The sequence below is a fragment of the Vanellus vanellus genome (genome assembly GCF_965231255.1).
Source record: "Vanellus vanellus genome assembly, chromosome: 23".
In the NCBI taxonomy this organism is placed as follows: domain Eukaryota; kingdom Metazoa; phylum Chordata; class Aves; order Charadriiformes; family Charadriidae; genus Vanellus; species Vanellus vanellus.
In genome coordinates, this window is record NC_138928.1 from 7,638,082 (window position 1) to 7,657,386 (window position 19,305).

The window sequence follows — 19,305 nt, forward strand, 5'->3', positions numbered from 1 at the left end:
GCATTACGAGTTTTGTATAAGCTGGTGCTCTGCCACTACTTGTGTCATAACAGCACACAGTAAGATGGTCTGTACTGTTAGCGATTTGAATGGGCCCACTGTTGTTTAAAATAGGAAAAGCTGCCCTGTCAGTTGAACAAACACCACAATTTGTTGATAACATAGTATACGTTAGCACTGTTTAGCTATCAAATGATACAGCTCAGGGTGGTCGATAGCAGAAGTATCAAAGGTATGATGGAATGTAAGGCCTGTGATACATGCTGATAATGGTATGGGATATATACAGTCCATGATAATGGATGAATATAATGATATATTCTGTATATATATATGCCAACCATGGCAAGAGAAGGATGGTGAGGGGTGGTCTGTACTTGTCTCAGCTGATTACTTTCTGTAACATTTTGCTTCCTGCTGCACATTTGTGTCATGCAACTGAATGTATATTGCTGTGTCCTTCTGTGTAATTCAGAAGGAACTGAACCCTTTCCACTGCTGAAGTGCATTTGTCTTTCACAGAGATGTGTTTCTTAGACTCCTGGTAGCATTAGCATATTCTCAAGCCCCAGTTCAATTCCGAAACCATAGGAATTTAGGTCATAGTGCCATGAATAATACTGTATATAGATTGCTTTCACTCTAAGGCTATTCAAGAAGTCAAACATTTGCCTGAACATCTATGATCTGTGAGTTCAGGAGGCTAATAAAATCTCTTACTCTGGTTTTTAGCATATAACTTAATGAATACAAATTTGAGTTGTCTCTCGGTGAAGCTGTCTTAATGAGGATAATTTAATATTGCAACTGTTAGCTAGTCTCTTTCTCCGGCTGTATTCCTCCTCTTTTTCATGGATTCTGAGATTTATTGATAACATTTCTCTGCTATTTTTCCTCTTCCTGTAAAAGCATAAGAAGTATTTCTTTTTTGAGTGGTAAGATATATGCTATTGATTAGGTCCTTCAGATCTCATAGATCTCATAACCATAGGGGTTTTAGTATGGTTTTTTTTTTGTTTGGGGCTTAAATTACATCCAGATCTTTACCAGCTATTAAGCAAGTATGCATACTGGCCTTTCTTCTCCCATAAGCATCCAGTTTCGGCCATTGTTTGAAACAGGGTGCTAAAATAGCAAACCTTTGGTCTGACTTGAATACATCAGATTTTTTTTAATGGTCTAAACATATTTTTAAGATGTTCATTGGAGCTACAGGCAGCATGGAATTTTCAGGGAGGACTCTTCTTTCAGTTAAATCAGATTTTCTTCTATTCGTTTTCTTTCTGCTACGCATATTATCTAACTTCAAGCAATTTTATTTATCTTGGAAAAAGATCTTGTAATTGAGTTGAAGAGGTGGTGCATTTGTGTGTCATGGTGCTGTTTATATAAAATAGGGCCTCAGTTGTGCAACTCTGGAATATGTTTGTGTGGATGGGTAAGGATGAGTGTCTTGAGTAGGTGTTAGTTTCCAAAGGTGTAAGAAACAGTGTTTTAGAATGATGAACATACCTTTATTTGAAAAAGGAAAATAATTCTTTGATGCCCTGGAAATAGATCTCTATTCATGTTCCTGTCATCTAATGTAGAAGAAATGAGATGCATTGGATGAGCCATAGTGGAACCAAGTGCCCCACTAAATTCTCTTAAGTAGCCATTGAACTTTAATTGTTTTTACATGTTACTTTTTATCTAGGGGTATAAAAATAGCCCATAGCGATATTGCTGAGTCATACTAACCAGCCTCAAGAGCTCTTTGCAAGAATCCTCTCACTTTCACTTCTTGCGTCTTTGCACGTAAGAACACTGTGCGCTTCACAGAGGTGCTGTCTGTGGTGTCAGAGCTGGTGTGGAGTGCTCCAGCGTTGGTTTCCCCCCACCGGGTGTAGCTCATTGCAGGGCTGGCAGTTTGGGTGGTGTGATCCCATACAGGATGCTGAAATGTTTGGTTCCTTGTTCATTCCCAGCTCCCTCAGTATCTTATGTTTGTGCAAAAAGAAGAGGCTAAATAGAGGACTAGATACTTTTACAGTAATACCAAAATCCTGTTTAGGTCCTAAAAGCTGTAGAAAATGTTTTTGACAAGGTTAAGGAGGTTTTTTGTTTTGCTGCTGTTGGCTCAGAGGTCCTCTATTTCTTGTCTCTGTTTTTTTCTAATTTCTTGCCCCCACCCTGATAAAATGAACCATTCTGCCTGTGAACATTGAAGTTTAACTCCTCCATCCTGGACCAGACTGTGCGTGCATAAAGGCACCGCAATTATCAGATTCCCAGGTTGAGAAAAGTGGTCTCAGCTTTATGCTGTTACTGCTTCAAAATACACCTCAGATAAAGTCTAAGCCATTATTTGCAATGTAAGTTAACATGATTTGTCACAAAGTAACACTGTGACATTCTGTGTATTCCATCACACCAAGAAAATAAATATAAGACATTTCACTTTGACCTCTGGCTTACAAATGAAGTGAATTTCAACACTGAGAATAAACATAAAATGAAGGACATACAGTTTAAGAACTAGTAAGTCATGTATTCTGGCTGTTTATCTTTTGCTGTTGATTAGTCTGTGGTTTACAAAGGATCTTTTGTGCATTCACAGCGAAGATGTGAATGAAAGTAACTAGCTCTACATCTGACAGTAATTTAACAATACCAGTGAATTAGTTTTTGTAATGTTACCTGTGATCAGTGACAGACCAGAAGCTGTCTCCAGATTATTTCAATTTCTCATGTTGTCTATGTTCTAAACAGATTTAGGTAACATTCCAGCAAACAAAGAGTGTAAGAAAAGCTGAATAATGGTGTCACCTGAGTCAGAAAATACATTAATAAGCATACTATCACAAGTTGACTGTAAGAACGTAGTTTTAATGAACTTCTAACAACATATGTGTCAAGCTTACAGGCATAATTCATTATTTCTGTGTTGTATGAATGTGTGCATGTAGTAACTGCTATTCAGAGCAATCTGCTGTAGCAGTAAGAGGAACAAAAATTGATAGAACTCACTTGAAGGGCCTAAAATGCAAGGCTATGCAACTTGCATAGTAGTTTTCAAGGAAATTGAAGGCAAAGGCAAAAGTGCCTTTGAGAGGAGAAATGTTTTGAGTGAGAAGTGCTATACAAATAACTTCATTGCCTTGAGTGGAATCTGCGCAAATAGAACAAATCCAAACAACTTTCATGCAAGAAGGAAGGGGAAACCAATAGAAAGGAGAAAAAAAAATCCCTAGCAACTGTTTGGAAATGTTATTCCAAATTAGTTGGTGAGAAGAAATGAGTCGAGGCATAAGCTAGGTTTAAGCGTTGGGAATTGAGAAGGAAAAGGCTGTTAAGGAGCTGAACTGTAGTTAAGGAAGTGGAGCTTCTGCGTTCGCCATCTCATTGCTTCTTGTTGCCAGAAATATTTTTGTGGAAGTGTTTTATCATTTTGCTTTCTGTCCATTCGCAGTGGAACAACTTGGTTGGTTGTAAGCTGGTACCAGAGCTCAGTCTCTAAATTACTTGAGACACTAAAGCAGCCATTAGTATTACTACAGAATTATAAGTTGTGATGGACATAAACTCTCTGCCCCCAACCATTATATACTGTGTCGCTCCTAACTGCACAAAAGGAGCTGTGGTTGGACTTTAGCTGTTCTAGCATAACTCTGCAGTGAATGGGAAGCAAATCTATCACCAAATCCATAAGTAAAATATGAGTGCAGGTAGAAATGTCTGAAGAGGCAAAACTGCTTAGGTGGCAGACTGGCTGTGCCTGGCGTCTGAAGCCAGCCACTCACTGAGTTCCCTTTTTCTCTAGTAATAGTGACTCTCTGTGTGTGTACTCTCGATACTTCCCTGTGGTGGTTTTGATTGGAATGGTCTCGCTCTTCATCTTTTTTTCTTTGCTGTGGAAGCTGTGCAGGGGAACCGTTGCTTCTCTCAACCTGCTAATTATACTGTGGCTCATGCAGCATAGCAGAGGTGCAAGACCATTACCGTGCTTCCGATTTCATGCTCCATTTGTGTTATCCAGCTCCCAGTCCCCACATGCTTACCTCTCATGTTTGATCACTGAATGAGTAGTAGTCTTTTTAGCTAAATATTTCCTAAAGACTTTTGAAACATCAAATCTAGCGGGTCAGGGGGGAAAGTGCTTGGAGGAGAGAGTTAAGTGATAGCTTCCTTTTCTAGTCTTGCCCAGTACCTCCTTTGTTTTTCCATTTCTGGACTGTCATGATACTTGAGTTATACAGAGCTGAACCAAGTGGTTGGTGTTAGAGATCATGAGCATGACTGCACATTTTCTGGATGCTCAGTTTTTTTCGCCTGAAATCTTTTTGGACTCTGTGAATAGGTCATTCACTCTGAAACATATAATCATACTCTGTAACCTGACTTTCTGCTATGGGCAAACCACAGGCACATCTCTCGGGAGTGTTGTTTGGTGCAGTACTTTGTCTAAACATTTTCCCACTGGATCTAATCCAGTCTGGGATCGCAACTGTCGTGAGAATTGAACAAATCATTCTGGGAAGTATCTAAATTTGCCCCTATTGGTCAACGCGATGTTTATGCACAGCCAGAACCACATGACAGAGGAGAGGGTACTCTTGAACCCTGTTAGTAATATGTGCTAAAAAAATAACAGAGCTCCCAATTTTTTGTATGAGTAAACCACAAAACTACTGTTTGCTAGTTTGAACAACCTCTGATTTGAACATCATTGGAAAAAAGCCAGGAAAGCAACTGGAGTCAGACCAGAAACATTTTTTATCCTTGTAGCCACTTTATTTATTCAAACAAACAAACAAACAAAACCCAAAAGAACCCCGCAAAGCCTTTTTCAAAAATGTACATTTTCTTTGAAAGAATATTTTAGGGTTTTACAATGATTGCTTGAGATGTGGTACCTACATGAAGACTGCCAGTAGGAAACTGTCAAACATAAAGTAAATGCCATAAGCAAACATGTTTTAGTTCATTTCAGTCTTGCCTCTGGTCAGCATAAATAATTGTTCATTTCCTGTCTAGTAATGTTCTTAAATCTACAAGATATCTGAAAATGATCTGCCTTGCAAAGAGGTATATTTAGCAGTTTTCCACTGGAGTGGATTGCAGAGCTCATACAAACAGGGCAAATTACCAAGAAGATCTACTATTTCCATGGGTGGCTCTGAACACTCTAGAGTGGTGGTTTTGTCTCCAACTGTAACTGATGCTCAAATTGCAAAATGCAACATGAAATACGTATCTGAGGGAAGGATCTAAGGTACTTGGATGACAGAGGCTCTGTCAGGCGGAGTGAAGCATGTTGGCAGGAGCAGTGGCGTTGTTGCAACCTGTTCTGCATGAGCTTTGGAGGGTAAAATGTGTTTGTTCCTCCATCTACTACTTTCATCATAAGCAGCTAAAACTGAGGCCTAGTTGCTTATGCCTCCACCTGCCATTTCAGTTTAGGGTATTGACAGGGAATATCCTTTAGGTAAGGAGTGATACCTGTTTTGGACGCCCGGGTTGATTGACTGGGCCCTGCTATGCATGGTCACCTGCCTGGGGACTGAGTTATAGCATCTTCTGTGCCTTATTAATCAGGGTGACAGTCTGAGAGACAAACAGGCAGCAAAATATGAAATGAAGATTTATAGGATTAGGTGCAAAGTAGATAATTACTGTGAAAAATGGGCAAAAATAGAATGAGAGATGCTGTTGTTGAGGAGCATTTAAAAAATATTATTAATAAGCTAGATCCTGAGCACAAAAAAAAAAAAAGTGCATGAAAATAAGAGAAATAAGAATGGGATGGAGAAAATTCACTAAAACAAAGGGAAACATGCAAACTGCAATACAGCCTGTTTGATTTTAAGTTGTTAGCATCAGCTGGGTGCTTAGTAGTACAGCTGTTTCCTAAATATGTCAGCATTATTAAAAAAACAGCAGTTTCTAAGTAAATACAGGGCAATGCTGAGAAAGTGACAATATTAAATGTTTGTCGAATCACCTTTTATGCTCAGATGTAAAATTCTGTTAGAACTACTTAACAGAAAACCAGAATTTGTTGACTTGTCTTGCAGTGTAAGATCAATGGCAGACTGCTGCGCGTGTGTACTTTATCTGAAGAATGACTGTTTGTTATGAACATAAGGAATAAACTCTTACTATAAACATATTTTTAAGCCTAGTGTTGAAGAAGCTGGGAGCAGTTCCAGTTTGCAAAATTTCATTTATTAATTTGATGACGCCTATTTGCCCTGGTATAGCTTGGATGTTCAGAAATCAGTGTTTAAGCCTTGCCGCAGATGGCAGCTGTATTGGAAGTTATTAATCACTGGATGAGTCATCTGTTCACCTGCATTAGACAAAGTCTAAGCAGTATGATAAAGCTGCAGATGACCTGAGTTTAGGGAAGATGGGATAAATATTATTTGTTTTAGTTTTTCCAAAATCCATTGTAGATAAGACAGCCTGTATGTTAAATTCTCCAAAGAAATGTCTGGTTATTTTTAAACAAATCAGAAAACTAGGACCTGTACTGTCTTTAAAACATTGGTGAAACAGAGGGCAATTCAGTATTTCAAGTGCAAATTTGAAGGAAATTTCTAGGTTGATTATAACCTAAGTTGCTGGGGACACCATCATCTTCCAATTTCAGAAAGTTAAGTCTCTTGGTGTAACTTAATTGGATGGAAAGTGGTGCATTTGTCAGTAGTGCTGAGCTTATACAGAAGTCTGCTACTCCTGGCTTTAATTTTCATAGTGCCACTCTCCTCCCCGTGCTGGCTGTGGAAATTGTAATCAGAGTAACTGATTCAACTCAGGACACAGCAGAAAGCCTTTAACTTTTTTTTTTTAGAAACTTTATCACCACAGTTCTCCCAGCTCTGGGGACAGCAGCAACAAGGAGGAAGCATGAAAACTTCAACAGAAGGTTGTCAAGTGCAAGTAAACCAAACTTTTTTTTTTTTTTCCTCTTTCATATGTCAGCAATTAGTCATTAATTGTAACAGCACCTTCAAAACATAGTAAGTTGCATTATGTGTAGGTCACTATAGTGTGTGGCAAGGTGCGAAGCAAGAAGATGATATTGGCTGTTTTAGATGGCTTTTCTGCATCTGCTAGTAGCTAGCAGTCTTGTGGCAAACAGTAGCTGCATGTTGTCTGGGTTTTGCCTGGTTTTTACAGTTTGGTGATACAGTTGTGTGTAGTAATTCTGATACGGTGGTTGGCAAATAACTCTGCAAGAGATACATGTTAGATGGCTGCTGAAAATGGTGTTAGTGCCTAGGTGTTCTGAATTTAACTTGTCTAATAACTTGCTTCAGTCAGATATCTGAAAAGATGTTTGCTTCAGAATAACAATAGCCCTTGCAGAGTTTTTTGTGTTCGTCTTCAGTGATCTGCTTTGGGAGTGCACTTTGAAAGACAACTTCAAGAACTCATGTCTTATATGTTTCTTATAATCATTGTCAGTTGATGTAAAAGCTATTGAAAAATTTGTACAAAATGTGTCTGCTCAGTTTTTATTACCTTAATAGGAAATTATTTTTCATGACTTTCTGAAAAGTATTCTTAACTTTGTGTGGGAAAACAGAATAAAAACTTGGATCTTACAATTATAATAAGTTTGACATTGTGGACATTGTCTAGTGAATTGTACACACTCTTTCGTTATTTACCTATTCGGCAACTCTTTGCTATGTTCAGCATACTCCACCCCACTTAAAATGTCATCCCATGGTGTCTGAAGACTCATAGTGCATGTGTTTTTAGAAATTTGAGTTCCAGCTGTGTGAAGAACCTAGAACCAAAGCAATCATTTGCAGTTGGTGACATGAACACTTTTTCCCCCTCCCTTTTTTTACTGTGCATCAAGTCAATTAAAAATGAAAATAAATAGAGCTTGAATGTTACTGCAACATATAAAACTGAATTTTGTAATTAGTACACAATTTAACTCCAAAATCAGACAAGTTCTGTTTTAATTAGAACCTTGTTCTGGCTTGAGGTAAAACAGGACCAATTTTGTTCAGTAACTTTGCTTCTTAGCTGGGCCTCTTCTAACTACTGAAATTAGCAGCATATTGTGCAGACAGTGTTCACTCTCTGAGTGATAAGACCAATTGTTTACAGCTGATGCCCAGGCATGGTATGCAGAGAGGCTCCTGCTTATACTTATTGCTATAACACCCACGGCCAACCAACTTTATTTGCCCCGTTGGAGGGTCGGAAGCGGAAAAGCATAGTGGGGTCCCACCTGCAAGGAGGAGCAGACAGGACAGGGGACCCAAAACTGACCAACAGGGTATTTCATCCCATCTGCCTCATGCTCAGTATAAAAGCTGAGGGATCAAAGGGTCAGTGCTCTTTCTTCAGTGACTGCATCCGAGGAGGACTCTGTTCCTCTGCTTGTGATCCCGATCCTGAATGCAGATCAAGAATCCAGTTCCCGTCTGTCACTGAGTCCAGCCTGGGACTGCCCCAGTGCCAGCCGGTGACGTGATCGTCATCTTGGGAGCTTGACACTGTTTTGTATATATTTCATTATTTCTTTTTATTATTAATATTTCATTAAAGTAGTTTAGTTCCTTCTAAACTCATAAGTCTCTTTTTCCCACCTCTGCCTCTCTCTTTGAAGCATCTGTTGGTCCCCAGTAGTGGATTTGGCCTAAACCACAACAAACCTGTAATAAAAATCTTGTTATTTATTGGTTAATAGGTCTCTCTCAAGAGAATTCAGATTGTGCACGTTTCTTCCTTCCTGCCACAGCTTAACTTGTTCTCAGAGTTGGATTCTGTGCAGTATAATTGGAATCTAACCAAATCAAATTATTCAAGAGGAAAAAGGGAAACAGAACAAAATCCCCAGAGGATGCATATGATCAGAAGCAACAGCAGATGTGCTTTTCATAGAGATGCTGAGAGCGTCTGCACTGTGTTCATCAGAGGTTAAAGGTATTACCTAGGTTGAATGTTATTGCATAGCTTTACAACTCTATGATTCATTTCTCAAATGATAATGCTTTGGATCACAAACCTAAGGGCAAGATCTTGCTAAATGCCTAAAGAGGGGCCACTTTGTATGCTGGATTATGTAAATAGAAGTGATACAAAAGACACAATACATGAGTCAGTGCATTCAGTACAGGCTTGCCTTTTCCAGGCAGAAGGACCCATCACACAGTGGCTCAGTTTGAGTATTAAGTGAAGCACCGGGTTTGCAGAGTAAGTATGGTGGATTTTGTGCTTCAGTACTGGCTGGCAATACTTTATTTAAAAACCATGTGTGCCAAAAGCAATGCTTCAAAAGCATGTAAAGCAGGAATCCATTTACCTGATTTAGACATGGGCATTTTTGAGTTTTTTTTTTGTTTCCTTTTGGTGTAAAGAAAGAAAAATTTGTCCTCCGGAAAAGTTTTGCAGAAGCACAATGGAAGAACCTCCAACCCTACCCTGGTGACTTTAATTATAGTCAGATTGTACTGTCCCCATCACTTGGACAAGTACCAAAATGGTGGCTTTCCTGAACAAAGATGCACAGTAAAATTTTTCAGCTTAATCATTCCTCTTAATTTCTTGGGGAGTTTACGGAAACCCTCCAAAAGCTATGAATTTCTGATTGCATCGGGAAGTATTTGTTGCTGTTTGAGTCTGGAAGGACTCTAAGGAAATCTCAAAGAACACTAAGGAATTGATTACTAGATTGATCATTGCAGGAATAGTTATCACTGGGTGGATAAGGACAAAATATTTTATGAGATAATTTGAGGCCAATGCCTGGGATCTGCTGTAGAGGTTATCCTCTGGTCAGAGGACTCTGTCCTGGAGAAATTAAGAATTCTCAAGCAGGGCCTCCTACCTGCAAAGCCCTTTCTTGTCTGCTGTTGTCATACTTGGGATGTTGTCTTCTGCTCTGTGCTGCATGTTAACATCACCTTTTCTTATTTGAATCAAGGAAATACCAAAAGCTGTCAGCTGATTGGGCTGAGGAGAGCACATCTCTGAATGTTAGTGCTATGGTTGTGCCGCTAATGTCACCATTTCCTTAAACCATTATGGAGCTGTGTTGCTCTTTAACACCAGCCAAACCAAAGGAACACCCATTCTTCTAATGAGATGTTGGTCCTGTCATGATTCCCTTATGCTGTCTAAAACCAATGTATGCTGTCTCCTGGCCAGATTGGAAGTTGGATAATACTTTCTTGTATTTTCTTAGTTTCAACCCTGCCCCCTGTGCCCAGGTGTTCTGCTGGATTGTTTTCTTTAAATATTAAACTGCTGTATAATGATTATTCCATATTTTGTTTCGCTTTGGGCTGTGACATTGTGTTCCTTAGTTTTTGCTAGTTTCTTTTCACTTCATAAAGCAGCTTGATTGAAGGGTGCTACTGAAGTGTTTATGTACAATTTTAAAAGGTTATACAGACCAAGTGCTGGAATTCAAGACTGCCTATCAGGTCCAATGACTGTTACATAATGCTAGAGAAGACACATCGGAATAGCTTCTTTGTAGGCATACCGAAGCTGACTTTCCTAGAGCAAAGAATTCCTCTAGAATACAGCCAAAGAAAAGTGAAAATACAATACATAGTGAGTGCAAGCCCTACAAGTAAGTTCCCTGACAGTGGTTGTGATTGCTCTAATGAAAGATGTTGCATGCTAAAGAAAAGCTGACGAGGGTGTGGCTTCTACAGCATTTCTCTTTGTTCACATGTTTAAATAAGGCATCAGATAATGAAGCAGCAGTGTCATCTAAGGGGTGAAAGGAAGCACACAGAGAAAGTATGACTGTTACGTAACCTGGCTCTTTCTCTGTCAATGGCAAAATTTCCTGTCTGTATTGCAGTTGAAGTGAAAATAAGGCAAGGCCCAATGAATTATAACCTGATGGCAGGTCTGGGCATTAGAAAGGGCTTTCTGTCATTCCAGGCTTTTGGCATCGGTTCAGCAGTCAGAATGATTGTGTAACCAATAGGATTTCAGACATGTGTCATCATCCCCCCAACAAAAAACACCACCAAACCAAAACTGTAATAACAGCAGTGACGAGAGGATGAGTCTGGTGTTAGGTGATGGAAACTGATTATGATCCATACCTTCTTCATCTTTCTAGAGAATGATCTGTTTTCCTCCAGGCAAAATTTATCCTGCACTCTTTAGTCAGACGAGATGAGCAGTAGTGAAATCGTTGGTGTCATGCATGCGGCATTTCGCTAAAGGTGAAACCAAGTCTGGTCTGTTTTGTTTTTTAAATATAAGGACCTTGTTTTTCTTTCCTCAGAATTTGAAGAGGTGAATATCAGATTCTTGGAATAATTGCACAGTCACTGTTACAATAAATGTGTCATTTTTATAGCAGTCCCTTTAGTTGATCTTATTTTATATGAAGTAGCTTTCCTTTTTCTTAGCCATAATTGTTTTCCATCCTTATAGAATCATTTAGGTTGGAAAAGACCTTAAAGATTTACTCCAACCGTTAACCTAGCAGTGCCAAGTCCACCACTAAACCATGTCCCGAAATGCCACATCTACACATCTTTTAAATACCTCTGGGGATGGTGACTCAACCACTTCCCTGGGCAGCATGTTCCGATGCTTGACAACCCTTTTGATGAAATTTTTCCTAATATCCAATCTAAACTTTCCCTGGTGCAACTTGAAGCTGTTTCCTCTTGTCCTATGGCTTGCTACTTGGGAGAAGAGACCGACCCCACCTCGCTACAGCCTCCTTTCAGGTAGTTGTAGAGCGGTAATGTCTGCCCTCCGCCTCCTGTTCTCCAGGCTAAACAATCCTAGTTCCCTAACTCCTCAAAGGACTTGTTCTCCAGACCCCTCTCCAGCTTTGTTGCCCTTCTCTGGACACACTCCAACACCTCAATGTCTTTTTTGTTGTGAGCGGCCCAAAACTGAACACAGCAGTTGAGGTGGGGGTCTCACCAGTGCCGAGTACAGGGGGATGATCACTGCCCCAGTCCTGCTCACCACACTATTCCTGATACAGGCCGGGATGCCATGGGCCTTCTTGGCCACCCGGGCACACTGCTGGTTCATGTTCAGCTGGCTGTCGACCAACACCCCCAGGGCCTTCTCCACTGAGCAGCTTTCCAGCCACTCTTCCCCAATCTTGTAGTGCTGCGTGGGGTTGGTGTGACCCAAGTGCAGGACCTGGCACTTGGCCTTGTTGAACTGGACACCATTGGCCTCGGCCCATTGGTCCAGCCTGTCCAGATCCCTCTGTAGAGCCTTCCTACCCTCCAGCAGATCAACACTCCCATCCAGCTTGGTGTCATCTGCTACCTTACTGAAGGTGCATTCGATCCCCTCATCCAGGTTGTTGATAAAGATATTAAAGAGAGCCAGCCCCAATACTGAGCCCTGGGGAACACCACTTGTGACCGGCCACCAACTGGATTGAACTCCATTCACCACAACTCTTTTGGCCCAGCCAGCCAGTTTTTAACCCAGCAAAGCGTACGCCCGTCCAAGACCACCTGAAGACAAGGGGTTTTGTTGCCTTTTCTGTACTCTACCTAGAAAGCACTGTGTACACCAATCTACTATAACCTAATGATGTAAAAGATCAAGTCACTGCAACTGAGATGCTGTCTCAGACATCTCTAGCTGGATTTTATCTGTGGGGAAAAAAAAATTAACAACAGCTTGGCATTGAGTTAGTTTTCTAATTAAATCTTGATGTAGCCCTTTGCTTTTAAGATACCAGTTGTTGTCCAAGGAAGCAAAGAGCAGTCAGGATAACCAGTGACAAATGCATGCACTGATTCACCTCCTGGAGGCATTGCATTCTGAGACCAAGTTGCTGGTGTGATGTGGGAAACACTGGCTTTTAAGATCGCCTCACAATGTATTTGTGTAGAGGAATTTTCCATGGCACTTCACCTGTCTCTGATGTAGGATGCTAAGAGATACTTCTTATTAGGATCATCAGAAGGTCTTTATGAAAGATGTCTTGTTATTGGCTGCACTATGGTTTGGAAGGCTAAGCCTCCAGAGTATCAACAATGGTATCAAAAATGCTGTCCCAGATTTTGTTCTGTTTCTGATTCTATTAACCCAGCCTGCTGGATGTAGACCAGTAGCATTTGTGAGTTTCTACACAGCAATTACTGCAGGAGTTTCGTACTCCTTCATCCATGTATTAAAATTCCAAAAGTATGGGGCCATATTTAAACAGGGTTCATATGCGTAACCGAAAATGTTCAAAATTTCTTTCTCAGCCTTTCTGTAGATGGGTGACAACTATGAGTGCAACTTCCAACAAAAAGAGTCTGGAAGCACACAAATTATGGCAGATGTCACTGAAAGTTGTGTAGACCTTGAATCTTACTCAAGGCAGATGCATTTCTGGCAGATATTTGTCTCATCTGTTCTCTGGCATGTCCAGAGATGACAATTCCTTATACCTCCAGGCAGTCAGTTCTGTACTTAATTTCTGGCCATTCAGGGTATCCTTATTGTATGATACTAACCTCTTTAGATGGCATGAAACTGTGCTTGAGCATGATGCCAGTTACTGGAAGAATGGCTAGGACTACTGTTGTTTTAAGTCCTAGTCTTTAAACGTGGCACAAACATCTGTAAGTGGAATGAAGTTTGAGTGCTGCAGGGGGATTCTCACAGATTGGGTTTGTGTAGCAGTGGTCAGAGGTGGAGCCTTATCTTGCCATCTAATCACACAGTTAATACAAAAATTTAAATATGGAAATAATTCTCTTTCTAATAATGCACTTTTCCAGGCTTTTCTTACTTTATAATCATAAACCCTCACATTCTCATTAAATTAATTTCTTGAAATACTTCACCACTTCTCGGTAGATCATTGATCACATCAGCATGTCGCACAGGCATAACAATAACATGTGTGCAGGGAGAGAAATGATACGCACCCTTAGAATTAGAGAGCAGTGTAGAGGAAAGGGACCTGGGGGTCCTGGTGGACAGCAGGATGACCATGAGCCAGCACTGTGCCCTTGTGGCCAAGAAGGCCAATGGCATCCTGGGCTGTATTAGAAGGGGGGTGGTTAGCAGATCGAGAGAGGTCCTCTTTCCCCTCTACTCTGCCCTGGTGAGACCGCATCTGGAATATTGTGTCCAGTTCTGGGCCCCTCAGTTCAAGAAGGACAGAGAGCTGCTGGAGAGAGTCCAGCGTAGGGCAACTAAGATGATTAAGGGAGTGGAGCATCTCCCTTATGAGGAAAGACTGAGGGAGCTGGGTCTCTTTAGTTTGGAGAAGAGGAGACTGAGGGGTGATCTTATTAGCGTTTATAAATATATAAAGGGGGAATGTCATGAGGATGGAGCCAGGCTCTTCTCAGTGGCGACCAGTGATAGGACAAGGGGTAATGGATTCAAGCTGGAACACAAGAGGTTCCACTTAAATTTGAGAAGAAACTTCTTCTCAGTGAGGGTGACAGAGCACTGGAACAGGCTGCCCAGGGAGGTTGTGGAGTCTCCTTCTCTGGAGACATTCAAAACTCGCCTGGACACCTTCCTGTGCAACCTCGTCTAGGTGTTCCTGCTCCGACAGGGGGATTGGACTAGATGATCTTTTGAGGTCCCTTCCAATCCCTAGCATACTGTGATACTGTGAATTTAGGTTACAGGCTTGGGTGTGTAGCTCGAAGTCTGGAATTCCAGATTTTGCAATTAACAGTGGGATCAAGATCAAGTGTGAGTGCATCGAAGTGTCCTTTTCACTCTTCCACCCTCCCTTTTGAGACCTTTTTTATGAACAGGCAAGAAATGTCAGTAATATAATAGGTCAGTGTCATGAAGCACGAACCAGTAGTCTAGTTTCATTCTTGGGAGCACAAAATAAAAATCAGCTGAAGGAATAAAGGTGGAATAGATCAATACATCAATATCTGCAAGACTAAATAATGAATAGCTAAATGGTTATTAATAGACATTTCAGTTGAGGTCCAGATTTATAGCAGTAGTTCATAGAGCTTTTACTGACAGCCATTTGTCCCTCAGATTGGGTGTTATAGGTGGTAGTACCTTGTTCTTGGCAAGAATGTGCTTTAAGGTATAGTCAGAGGAACTCCTAAGAGGGCTGCGTGTGGAAGGAATGTCAGCTCCCAAGACTGTTTTACGAAGAAAGCCATCAGTTTCAGGGCTGGCTGAAGAACTGCCAAGTCTTACACGTTTGGAGTTACCAAATGCATTCATGAGACGCTTTCAATTGCAGTTTTGTTATGTCAGTGGTAAAATAATGACAGCTTCATTTTTTCTTAGTTGCATTGTGTCATGTATAGTAAAGAGCACTTCTGAAGCAGATTCGTTGCTTTTGTCTGTTGCTTAAGGCCACCAAAGAGCACAGACAGGACTCTGCCCCAATGCTGTTTTCTTTGCTTCAGAATACTGTGCATTTCACTGAGCTCCCCCCATCTCTCCTGTGATGTCTGGCAGGTGGCTGCCACTGCTGTTGCGTTCTGCCACTGAGTCGGAGCGTCTGGTGCCTACAGGGTTGCGCTGTGAGTATTCCTCAGTCTTCACTGCCTCCCCCTGCGCCAGAACAAGTCATCATTATTTGGAGGACACAGGACAGTCAGGAGCCTGCCCTCTGCGTGGCCTTTCAGATAACTGACTATTCATGCAAATATTGCTAATATGTTGTTCTGGAGAGAGGAAAGCATTCTCCCTGGAATATTGCTGTCCCACACCATAACCACCTACTAGAGGGGTCTGAAAAGTGGCATACCAGTGATTGTCAGGAATGGTCTCTGTCTTAGTGCCTTCCACTTCACGCAGACTGGCACTGTCACACCAGAAAGCATATCTTGCCTAGATTTGGTTATTTCAACTGGTGCTCTTTTACCACAACACATCTTCTCTGGAGATCTCCTGCCCTTATTTGGTGTTTACATGGAGGAAGCATATGTCAGGTCTGCTTTTTACATTAAAGAAATAACTGTGCGTGAGGGAAGGCAAGTGTGAAAGTGTGCCCTCTAGGATTTGGAAGAAACCAAGTTGAGAAACCTTACTGGTATTTGTTTTGAAACGGTTTCTGCAATGGATAACAGCTGCTTTTCCAAAGGAAACAATGAAAAAAACAGAAGTTTTATTCAGTGTGCAATGACTGAAACACCCATCACAGGCCTCAGGCTCCACCATGTACTTCTAGAGACCAACATTCCCCAAAGCACAGAAATTATGAGCATAGGGTTATTTTGAGGCTCCTTGCTAAAACACAGCCTCAGTGATTTTTTGTTTTGTTTTTGTTTTTGTTTTTTTAAATTGTCTTCTATCATGCATGAAAAGACTTGCTCCTGTGTCAAGTCCCCATTGCCAAAGTACTAGCCTGAGAGAATTTTCAAATTTTAATTATAAGCCACATGAACTTTTTTATCTATGTATGTATATTGACATTTGCAGCCCCATCGCTCTAATATAGCTCATAAATAATGAGCTGTAAAATATAATTTTAATGCAGAAATACCTACATCTAGATTCTACTCTTGTGCACACAAATGTTCCAAAATAATTCATAATGGATTATTTTTGCGGTGAAAATAGTTTGTCAATTTAAAATAATCCACTAAAGGTCTATCTTGGAAATTTATCTAGCAACATGAAGAACTGGTATTTCTACCAGGAGTTCACTAAGGTGATTAGTTATATAAGATTAATATCTTTATGGGTAATTAGTAAACTGGAAGCAAGTTTTGAAAGGTCTTTTTCAGTGTCTTGGTAGTTGGACTGAAAATTTCATTTTAAAATAAACTTACAAAGTTTTTACAGTAAACTGGCAGGTTTTGTGAGGAAAAGTCTTTTGTTGTGGAAGAGAGGAATATGTCTGAAAACTGTGTGGAAAAGGTTTTCTTTTGGTAGAATGGCAAGCAAAGATTGTTCAGTGGCCTTGCGAATATTTCAGAGTTGTAGGGCTGAATGAGAGTAAGGCGAACATCTTTTGAGGGGTTCTGCCAGTAAATAAATAGCAAAACACAAAAGGTTTCCAAAAGAGTTTAATAAATAATGAGGTTCTTTCTGTACTGTATAAACTATAAATACACCATGCAGTCCTTTATAACTTAAAATAATTTACAGACTGAGGTAGGGGGGTAGGAGGGCGTTGTCATGGGGTTTTGAACCGTCTCAGGGCCTCCCTGACTTCCTGCTGAGCACACACACACAGGCCGTGTCGATCCGAATGAATCTCCAGGCTGCCTGCTTGCCCTCCATCGTCAGCGCTTTGACAAAGGTGTGTGTTGTGGTGCAGTAGGAGTTCCAGTGCTTTGCATCGATCCCTCGGCACCCGCTGGACACTGGCTTAGGGTCCCTGCACTTGGTCTCAAAAAAGTACTGCTTAAAAACGTTGTTGTTAATGTTGACCTCTCCCAACACTGTCACCTCTTTGCCCTTAATGTCTGTGGCTGTGGTTTTGTCCCCAACCCACATGCTGACGCTGTCACACACTGAGAATTCTCCCCGGTGTAACACGGGATGCGCAGTCCTCTTGGTCCTGGCAGTCCTGTTGAGAAAACCCGCATTGCTGAGAAATCCCGTGTTCTGTCCGTGCCCCGACACTGGGGGGGGTTGTGTGCTGAACAGCACCCGAGGAGACCGGAAACGCCTCTTCTTAAAAAATTTGGGGTCCATGGTGATATTTATAGCTTCTCTTCTGCCTGTCGTCCAAGTAGAGTGGCTGTGGGATGTCTGTGGAGCTGCCTCAGGAGTGTGGTGTCTGTTACTCTGGTGGGTATTGAGCAGGGAGTGTTCTGCGGGATACTCCAGTGGAGCATTGTCCTCTGACTTTGGAGCTGCCTGTGTGCCGATCAAAAAAGCTATAATCAGAGTGTAGTACAGCATGGACATTACGCTATGCACCTAGAACAAAAGAAAAAACGTAATGTTACTGTAAGCCATGCTGGCACAAGTGGATGCCATTGCTGACAATAAATTTAGAAGATACCCAGGATCGTACAGATTTCATCAGGTATTCATGTGGGTGCCAGATGTTGTTCTTCCGGGAGAGTTCATTCAGACAGCATAAATGTTCTTAATAAAGTGAGAACATTAGAAAATAATAGCTAGATTATTATTAATTCCTCTGGTATTTGTTATTAGAACACTGTTTATGAAGCGCTTGTTTGGCCTTATTAATGTGGAGACCATATGGCGACAGCATGTTCCCAGGAGTAAAATCTGTAGTGATTTTTGCAGCAACTTTTTTGGCCAGGGCTTGTCTCTTGGCTGCAACTACCCTGCAGAGTAGTGAGAGTAGAAGCAGTCCCTTGGCTAAAATAGCTGTCTATTCACTTAATGTATCTGCAGAGGTGTCCTTGGGGCTATGATGGGGACTACTGAGGTAGTACTGGTGGAAGGGGGGGAGCCCCAGTGAATCGTGCCATTCTCTCACGCTCACCATCCACGCTTACCTGCCGTGTGGACAGGTCCCACCACTCTGCCTGGCTCAACAGCCTCCAGCAGCCTCCATCTATCCCATCTGCCCTTTTGGGGCGCACCACATTGCTGATTTTGGGCAGATAAAGCCCAGGCTGCTTCCCAGAAGAGCTCAGGCATCCCACCTCACAAGGGCAGATGTGATTTTTCCATGTTCAAGCTGCCTATTAGGACAAATACGGGTATTACATAGGAGTGCTGTGAGTGACAGGCTACTTCTGGATTGGCATCTTAGGTATAGCATAGCGAACGCCATTGTGGACGTAGTACTGGGAATTATGTACAGGGCAACACCTTCCTTTTTTCAGAGTTCCATGATCAAGAAGTTCCACAATGTCACTGCATAGCAGATCCAGTGCCAGTGCTAGTCTTCCTTCGATCTGGAGAATATGCACATCTGTTTGGGTGTGGAAAAGCATAAGACAAAAGTCTAAAACTTCACTAAAGAACAATTTTATGCTAGGAGACCAGCAGCAGTAATACCTTGTTAAGCAACTACCGTGTGTTGACTTAATTCAGTCACACGCTGGGTTAACAAAGCAGCAGCAGGCATCCTGGGAATAAGAGACATTAAAAATGATCTGAAATTGCAGTTAAGGGCAGACATCGTATTTCCTCTGTGAAGACTTAATAAGCAGAGATGGGGTATAAACAGAAAAAAACTACCAAGCGAGACTCCTCCCCTGTCTCTTTGCCTTCTTTTGCCTGACATGTCTCAGCTGGTCCTGGATCGCACTGTGTCCAGCCAGCAGGCAGGCAGCTGCACATAGACTGGACAAACAGGGTTTTGTAAAAGAGGAATCGGACTCTGCAGTTCCACTGTGATTTCCCAGCATGTCTTGATGTTTTTTCTGGGTGTGGGTCAACTACTGCTGAAGTTCCCCCTCTTTCTTTCCGTTCAGC

The 19,305-nt window shown here is 41.4% G+C and overlaps 1 protein-coding gene across 1 annotated transcript; it reads right to left on the minus strand.

Annotated features, from left to right (window-relative positions):
* Nucleotides 1-17,054: 17,054 nt before the first annotated feature.
* On the minus strand, nt 17,055-17,814 carry NGF (nerve growth factor; the record flags this gene model as incomplete). The annotated part of the gene is made up of 1 exon (XM_082494677.1): nt 17,055-17,814. The coding sequence occupies one exon, from the start codon at nt 17,812-17,814 to the stop codon at nt 17,095-17,097; it is 720 nt and encodes a 239-aa protein (XP_082350803.1). The 3' UTR covers nt 17,055-17,094.
* Between the last annotated feature and the right edge of the window lie 1,491 nt (nt 17,815-19,305).